Source organism: Mytilus galloprovincialis, chromosome 7 (genome assembly GCF_965363235.1).
Source record: "Mytilus galloprovincialis chromosome 7, xbMytGall1.hap1.1, whole genome shotgun sequence".
NCBI classification, from domain to species: domain Eukaryota; kingdom Metazoa; phylum Mollusca; class Bivalvia; order Mytilida; family Mytilidae; genus Mytilus; species Mytilus galloprovincialis.
Window position 1 is genome coordinate 28,098,084 of NC_134844.1, and position 9,292 is coordinate 28,107,375.

Sequence of the window (9,292 nt, forward strand, 5' to 3'; positions counted from 1 at the left end):
GTTTCAATTCTTGTCAATGAAATGTTAAATTTGGTAACCATACCATACATACTGGTTTAAAGTTATCTCTACACCAAAATTATGTACTATACTCTTTTTTTTCAAATACATTTCTACGTATATGTATTTTCCCAAAGATTGCGATAAGCATGATAAGAGAGCAAAGTACATGGTTTACGTCACTCACTATAATTAATCTTTTTCAATAAGATTTATACCATTTAAATATTGGGTGTAGCAAAAATGTACATGTCTGACTAAACATTAGATATGCTTAATGGGTTTGAATATAAACATATTGATCCCGTAGTTAATATAAACATCCAGGTAAAAGTAAAAAATGGCGGAGAGACAGTACCATCTGAAATTTGACAACAAAAATGCTCAGGCTGTGGACGAATATTTGGAATACAAAAGGCAAGTCAACTATATTGTTTACTATACTATCGATATAGGAACTGCAGAGTACAATCATGTACAATCATGTATGAACAGAGAAAATTGTATGCATTCAACCGGTATTTAAACTTTCAATTCGAATGTCGGCGCAATACATTAAATTGACTTACACCGGTAATTATAATGTCTTGTTACAACGATACAGATCTTTACTAGCTTCCTAAATGATATGGCTTTTGCTCATAGTTAAAGGCCGTACGATGACCTGTAGTTGCTTAAATCCATGTTCTTTGGTCTCCGATGGATGATTATCTCATGGCTAATCATATCACATCTTTTCATATTTAAACTCATTAACATTTAAAGTATGAAAAAAGTAAAAAAGTAAAATCACAAAAAACTCCGAGGAAAATTCAAAACGGAAAGTCGCTAATCAAATGGCAAAATAAAATGATAAAACACATCAAACGAATGGACAACTATCATATTCCTGACTTGGTATGGTGGATTGATCCTGGTTTTATAATGCTAAACCTCTCACTTGTATGACAGTCGCATCAAATTCCGTTATATTTTCAACGATGTGTGTAACAGAACGCATTTATAGAATGCAGTACGGAAGCGTATTAGCGCAACATATTTTTTTATTGCCTTTATGTGATAGCACATATAGTTCCTTTTGTAAAAATTAGATTGGACAATGAAGACAATAAATGATCAAATACAAAAAAAAATCATAAAAAAAAAGCAATTAGCAACTTCATAACACAGTGTTGTTGCTATAGACGTACAGACGTGTATATGGTACATAGTCGGGTTTAAGATTCTTCAGTTCATTTTATTATTAACTGTACACCTGTGCCGGCTCTAAATAAAGTTTGCATACATTACTTACGTACTTACAATATTCGTATGTCAATATTGAGATGCAATGAATTCTCTGTTACAGAATCGTTGGTGATGATGACGGAGGAGAACTCATGACACCAGATCAGTTTGAGGAATACAAAAAGAAAGTTTTGCCAATGGTATGACAACTATACTAATTCAAGATTTTGTTTCGAATTTATCATTATATACAGAGACAAAGGTTGACTACCAATAGTGACTTCTGCATCACGCAATGGAAGACTATTGGCTTAATCGTTGGCAATGATCTTTTAATATTCCACGAATATTTCTCGTTTTTCGTTAAAAACTTAATTTTTATCTAGTTTGGTTTGCGCTCAACTTCTGTTTGAAAGCATTAACATTGAGAAAAGTAACTGGAAACGCATGTTTAAATGTTAATTCAACGTGACCTGAATATCGATACCAGTATTTTATGGATTCCTGTGTAAAAAAATGTCTTGTTTGTTAATAAAATGTTCCATAGACAATGCCAGTTGAGAACTGGTGTAATACAGCAGGTATTTTGAGACCAGGTTGATATCAATCCGCTGTCAACTCTTATAAGGTGTTCGGGGTGAAGAAACACCATGATTCCAGAAACTATATTGAAAAGTTAGATTCTATGAGACTGGTGTGATCCATCTTCGGTAGCCAAGGATTACGATCCAGTCCACTCCTCTCCACCGCCCTTAGAGAGGAGAGGACTGGATCGCAACCTTTGGTTATCAAAGATGGATGGACTAAGGAATTAATACAAACTAATTATTTCTCAATTTACCTGGCTAGCAGCACCTTATATAGCAAAGCTTCGTAAATAAAGTATAAACTTCTGGTATATGTACTTCTAGAGAATGAAAAACAGACTGTTCGTTAGTTACTCTGCACCCACTGGTATGGACTGTAAAATGATCGGACCTGAAACGCCATGTTTCTGTACACATAGGTAATGTAACAACACATTTTGTATAACACGGTCAAATTGTTTTTAATTAATATAAAATAAAGAGATTAGGTATGATTGCCAATGAGACAACTAATGCAGAGACATAATGTCGTAGATTAAAGATGCTTTTAATTTAAGTGTGTCACGGAAACTCTAACATGAAGCATCTAAAAAGTACAAAACCCAACTTTATTTCGGTAAATAAAGATTTGCAAAGACATAAATTTGGTCTACACATATTGAAATCGTATCTGACTTTGTTAACGCTTTCTCTGTTTCGCTCGCATCTGAGTATTAAAGTTCATACATACAGGGTGTTTGTATGTGTGTTTGTATGATTGCAGTTTGTTATTTTATTTTCCTTCCTCGGAAAATTTGTAGATTTACCTAGTCGATATGTTGTTTTTTGTCAAAATATATGTTGTCAGGTCATTAAAGATTGAATATTTTGGCTTTTATATTGATTCACTTATAGGGTCTTTGCATCGGAACTAAACACATTTTTTTTTTTAAAAACAGTTGTTGGCATGACATGGGTTATGTTCTTCTCATATATTTTATGATAGTATGATACTAAATCCCTAACGGGAGGGATTGTGCCTTATATTCATATGATGAAGACAATCTTTCACTCAGTTTAATTGAGGTCTGGAGCTGGCATGTCAGTTAACTGCTAGTAGTCTGTTGTTATTTATGTATTATCGTCATTTTATTTATTTTCTTTTGTTACATTTTCTGACATCGGACTCGGACTTCTCTTGAACTGAATTTTAATGTGCGTACTGTTATGCGTATAGCCGTTTACTTTTTTACATTGGCTAGAGGTAAAGGGGGAGGGTTGAGATCTCATAATCATGTTTAACCCCGCCGCAATTTTGCGCCTGTCCCAAGTCAGGAGCCTCTGGCCTTTGTTAGTCTTGTATGATTTTTAATTTTAGTTTCTTGTGTATAATTCGGAGTTTAGTATGACGTCCATTATCACTGTACTAGTATACACATAAGTGGCCTTCGACTGTTATCTGCTCTATGATCGGGTTGTTGTCCACAGGCACTTGCCTCAGAAATTTTTTTCCTGTATACCTTATTATAACAAGGTATATAGGAAATTTTTTTTCTGAGACAAGTGCCTGTGTTGTTGTCGCTTTGATACATTCCCCATTTCCTTTCTCAATTTTATTTCTTATAGTGCATATCTATCCATTTTTTAATCATTTTATTTTGTTCATATTTGTTCTTGAAATTTAATATTCAAATCTAATCTGCAAATTTAAATTCCCTTTCAGATACAAACAGCATAAAACTGATTTTGAAGTAATACCTACAGATAGACCTATAAAACTTCCATGCAGACAAAGAGGCTGCAAATGTGCAACTTACCATTTCGCTCCACTAAATGGTAGTCAGCCAATCAGATGTACGTGTAAACACACGTCCGAAGAGCATTCAGAAGAACAGCCTTACCGGTGCAAAAAACGTAAGATTAAACACAGAGCATTCGATCGATGTACATTGGCTATAGGTATAGGGGGGGCGGGGTCCTCACAAAACATGTTTAACACCGCCGCATTTCTGCGCCTGTCCAACGTAAGGAACCTCTGACCTTTGTTAGTCCTGTATTTAAAAAAAAATCATTTATACGAATTCCATTTTCTCTGAACTGCAGTACCCATTTTTTTAAGGGACCAGCTGAAACCCGCCTCTTGGTCAGGGGTTTCTCGCTGTGTTGAAGACCCATTGGTAAGTTTGTGCTGTTTTCTATCATTTAGTCGGGTTGTTGTCTCTTTAACAAATTTCCCGTTTTCATTTTCAATTCTATAAACAGCAATGAAAACGTTTACTCCCAATGTGTTAATAAATATTCTTAGGTTACAATTTTTGAAAATTCTTGTTTTGGGGTTGGGTTTTTTAAGATTTTGTTTTTTGTGTTTGTCGCAAATATTCTTCATTTGAAAACATTTTTGAAATCGTCATTAAGCTGTTTCATCATTTTTCTTATTTATTTATGCTCATTTACATTGTATATTAATGCAGGAGGATGTATAAAATGTACTGGGTTTACAAGTTCCTTCACTTGTGGATGTGGAGGTTCATACAAACAACATAAAATGATTGTAGAAACTGCGGAAGAACGCGAGGCCAGGGGTCATCCAATAGGACAAGCCACGCCGTATGCTGCCATGGGTGGAATAACTGGATTTTCGTCACTTGCAGACGGATATATGAGGCTAGATCCTAGTGGTAGAGGTATAGGTTCACCGTATATATATTTAATATGTTAGTCAAGATTCACTTTTATAAAAAAAAAATAAAAAAAAAAAAAAATAAAAAGCAATAGAATTCTTTGGAACGAAATGCATATTTTCAAGTTCGTAGATTAAAGACCAAGTAAATATCTTGTAAACGTAATACGAATTAACAGCATCTTCCACTCTTCAAATAGCTTATTCTACACAATTGTTTTTAGGAAAAGGTTTTTAAAAGTACTTCTCAAGATTTCATAGGATCGAGGTGATACGAGATCAAGAATCTTAAGTCAAAACAGTGTCAAAGAACATTTTTAAAAAATGTTTACATATGTTACATACATTTTAATGAAAGTTATTTTTTGAGAATATGTTCATTCTTTGGCTACTTAAGCAACATTACTATTTCTATATAATATTTTTATAATATGTTTTCTCTGCAGGTGCTCCAAACAAAGGTTTCCTTGAGCAGTCGATTACATCAGCTGACAACCCATTCTTGCGATCAAATGTTCAAGCTATTAAATCCCACCAAATGCAGAAGAACATGCTGAAAGGAGGTATGTAGATACATTTTGAGTATTTGAATATTTATATATTTTATAAAATACATTGGAAAACACAGCTTACATAATTTCTTCAAGCTGTTGTGTGTCTACCATAAACATCTTTCATTCTGACATATTGATAAGAGGATACAGTAGTATATCGATTTTCAAAGTATATAAAAACAAATAAAAGAGAGAAAAAAAAACGGGAGGAAATGCACTGACAGAGAAAGCGTCTTCTGATATGCATGTATCATCAGCCATACAAATTCAGATTCAGTGAAAATGTCAGAATAGGCAATAAACACAATAGATAATTTATAGACACAAGGCTAAAAAAGACTAACTGACAAAAATTAGCCGAAAAGGCTAAAGGTTGAGCAACGTGAACTTTCATAAACCTGGAGTGAAGTTACCACGCTTCTTACAAAATGTACTTCGGTCAACGCTTTTACACCCCAATGAATTTACAAAAAGAGTAAATAAAGTATAAATAGAAATAAAGAATTTCTGACCGGACGTTTGAAGTAGAACCAAGTATTGAAAAGTTTTGTATTGTTATTTCAGTAATGGTAAAGATTATAACTGTTTAATCGATTTTCCAAAACCCTATAAATATGCTAGTAGTCATATTGGACTGGTCTCAAAATAAAAATTTCAGATATCTAAATTTGACTAATTCTAGAAAGCAATTTACAAAGTAAAACTAGAATGTAAATAGTATTTCTGTTTTAAACTGTTTAATTATTTACAAGAACGGGAACAAAATAAACAGCTGCATGTTAATGGTAAACTATACGCTTGTGTGTGCTTTTGAAAGTGACGTTAATTGTAGAAATGGTTGTCTGTTTATTCATAGTTTTAACCTTAGAATAAAAATTGACAAGTTGGTGTGTCTGTACACTCTTTTTAGGTGGAGAAGGGATACTAGTTTAAGGATATCCCTTTGCACAATCCATAGCTTGCACCAGTATCATAAACATCATAATCAAACCCAAACCGGCAAAGCTTGCACTAAAGTGTTACAAATACACAATGTCATGTCCTATGTGAGCTTACCCCTGGTGACTTTTGCATCTGGATACTAGTTGGTATACTTGCACATTTGCGAAAGACAGTGCTAAAGAGACAATAGATCACAATACAGACCAGATGAATATAAATAATTCATTCACTTACACATGTACAAAATCTTAGCACTCTTGTTTACAGATGAATTGATATAAAGTTTTCATCTAGCTGTATAAACAATTTGTTAACTTGCACTAACTACGAGTTGGAATCTGAATATTTTTATTGTGGGAAAAGGAGCTGTGTTTGGTACATGGTCAACTAACACAACAAATCATGATGTCTGTGAAATTTAACAGATTTGAGCTATATTAATAATTTTTGAAAATTTGTATGTTTTTGTTGTACTTATTTTGTCTACATGCTCCTCAATTGAATTATTGTATCTTATCTTGTTAACTTCATAATGTATATGCTGTTTGAATGTCGCTATGTATATCATCGGTTGGGACGAATACAAATCGTTTCGGTCACCCATTTTTTTTAAAACTAGTCTTGAAAGTGAACGTAAAACTTGTGTTTTGTCCATTTTTAGAGCCTCAATAGAGTTTCTATAATTATGCTGTCCAAACGACATAAACAGATTTATTACAAAAATAAAATATTCTTGCAACCCAATTTTTTAATTTTTTTTTCATTTGCACACTCCAAAATGTTGTTTAATTTTGGCTTTCCAAACTGAATTAAGGTATTGTCCGTACATGCTAATGGTGATTTAGCTTTTTACGTATTCCAGAACCACGTTTGGTACAAACGGTATAATCGGTATTTTACTTTTTTATTTTTGTAAGCAAGTTGTTTTGTCGACCATTTGTCACATTCGTATTGTATTTGTAATTAAGAAAACCACTTAAACATTAAATTAACGAAACAATTAACTTTATTGCTAACGAAATGGTATATAGATAAACAGGCATACAGGATTTACTTTTACAAATTGTGACTTGGATGGTGAGTTGTCTCATTGGCACTCATACCACATCTTCTTACTAGTGTATCTATTACATATAGATTTACCCAATGGCCACTAGCTTCGAAATTGTTGATTGCGTTTTGTATATTAACTAGATCTTGCAACAGACAATGAATTTATAATACGAACCTTTTATCTCAAAATAAGTGCAAGTTACTGCAACCCTAATTCATGATTAATTGTGTGCTTATTAAATTATCAGGAATTGACGACCCGGACGATGAGATATTTAGTGACCTCACTGAGAGGGTTTCTCAAATGAAGAGACCAGGAGAAGCTGACATGGATTATTATGAGAGGAGGTATCAAGAAAAGGTAAGTGATATTAGATTGAACTATTTTATTTCAGGGGTCACCACACCAGGTGAAGTTAGCGACAAAGTCGCTCTGGAACTCCCCACTTCGCTCTAGAGAAGCTCCAGGGAGAAGTTTATTTCACCCTCGATTTTCAGTAAAATTCCCCAATGTCGCATTTCATTTTATTATTTTTACTCTAGTGATAGTTTTAGTTTTACAAACATGAAATATAATGATGAAAGGCATGCCATCACCAAAGCAGGAGAGAATAATATACTCAGTGGTTACACGTGTTCCTGAAATAATCATGAGACTTATTCCATAACTTGACGAATCAAAACCGAAAAAGTATATTAATTTTATGCAATGACAAAAAGAAAAAAAATTAAAATCGTATTATCGGGAAGAATAGGACAGAAATAAGAACCACCTTTGAGCTATTATCAGTGAAAACGTCTAAAACAAGCCGATTTATATAAAAAAAATGGTTGTTGGCGACATAGACAAAAAAGTAGTACATTGTATACGTTTTACTTTTATTAAATCTCTGATATCGTTATGCTCATTTGATTAACGAGTACGGGATTCATGATAGATCTGAATTTTACTCAGATTTTATGTAATTTCAGAAAGCTGGCGGGAGAGGAAATGTTACAGATAGTTATGGACAGCTTGGTGCAGGGACCAGAAAAGCTATTGATGATAAACCACGCTCAGCAAGAACTCCTCAACCAAGAACTCCTCAACCAAGAAAATAGAATGCTTTAATATTTATTTTGTTGCTCAGTTATATCTTAAACTCATGACTTTTTCTTTTAGAATTTCTCGACCTAATACATTTATGGCGTTGTATGGCTCTAACAAGTCCTCAAGTTTCAAATTTTAAGTCGTATTTCCCTTTAATTCAGTATTTTATATTTGCAGCATAATGTAGTATTATTTGATATGAAGCCTCGATTGTACTTGCCAAAAGAATGACTAATTTTGAACTGTTCCTATCATCTTTGTTAAAAGCCCCGCCATCTAACTGAATATGGAACCCTACTAACCTAATATGGAATATACACGGTCTCCACGATGTTGCTTTTAACCAATCATATTCCTAGAAATGTACAGGAGGTAAGATAAACTATCATATGCTGATAAACATTGGAGAGACTATTTCCAATGTTACCAGCAATTTAGTTTCGTTTAATTATTATTCACTAGCATTAGTGTATTCTACAGGAAACTGTGATAATGTATTGCTTTTTCATAAGTATTGTGTCTGTTTTTTGTACACTTATGATTGTTATGATGACGTATATTTCCGTCCATTTTCATTGCTCACTTGTTAACTATACCAAACTATATAGATATTTATAAAACTGTGATACATATATACTAGCTGCTTTAAGGATTTTATTATAAAATATTTTCAATAGATTTACATTAAAATAGATAATATAAATGTTATTGACTTGTTTTTAATCAAGTATACACATTTTAGTTTCAGCTATTTGTAACGAATTTAGGTATAAAACATTCTGCAAAGTACAAAAATATTTGATGATTCATCAAGTTTTATTGAAATAATTTTATTAAAGATGTTTTTGGTTCATAGATGTGGTATGAGTGCCAATGAGACAACTCTCCACCTAAGACATAAGTAAACCATTATAGGTGAAAGTACGGTCTTCAACACGGAGACTTGACTCACACCGAACAGCTATAAAGGGCTTCAAAAATGACTAGTGTTAAACAATTCAAACTGGTAAACCAACGGTTCAATCTATATAAAAACGAGAAACGAGAAACATTTATGAATCACATCAACAAACGACAACCACTGAACACCAGGATCCTAACTAATGACAGATGAGAACAAATGCAGCGGGTTTAAACGTTTTAATAGGTACCAACATTCACCCTTACCTGGAGCAATAGT

The 9,292-nt window shown here is 33.1% G+C and overlaps 1 protein-coding gene across 2 annotated transcripts; it reads left to right on the forward strand.

Annotated features, from left to right (window-relative positions):
* Positions 1-241: 241 nt before the first annotated feature.
* LOC143082689 (protein FAM221A-like) lies at positions 242-8,820 on the forward strand. 2 transcript variants are annotated; one of them, XM_076258500.1, is made up of 9 exons: positions 242-417; positions 1,349-1,427; positions 2,139-2,233; positions 3,517-3,707; positions 4,265-4,477; positions 4,920-5,036; positions 5,780-5,812; positions 7,271-7,383; positions 7,995-8,820. In XM_076258500.1, exons 1-9 carry the CDS (start codon positions 341-343, stop codon positions 8,121-8,123), a joined length of 1,047 nt encoding a protein of 348 aa, XP_076114615.1. In that variant the 5' UTR covers positions 242-340; the 3' UTR covers positions 8,124-8,820. The 2 variants fall into 2 exon arrangements, with proteins under 2 accessions (XP_076114615.1, XP_076114616.1); XM_076258501.1 differs by lacking the exon at positions 5,780-5,812 and having other exon boundaries at positions 246-417.
* Positions 8,821-9,292: the final 472 nt, after the last annotated feature.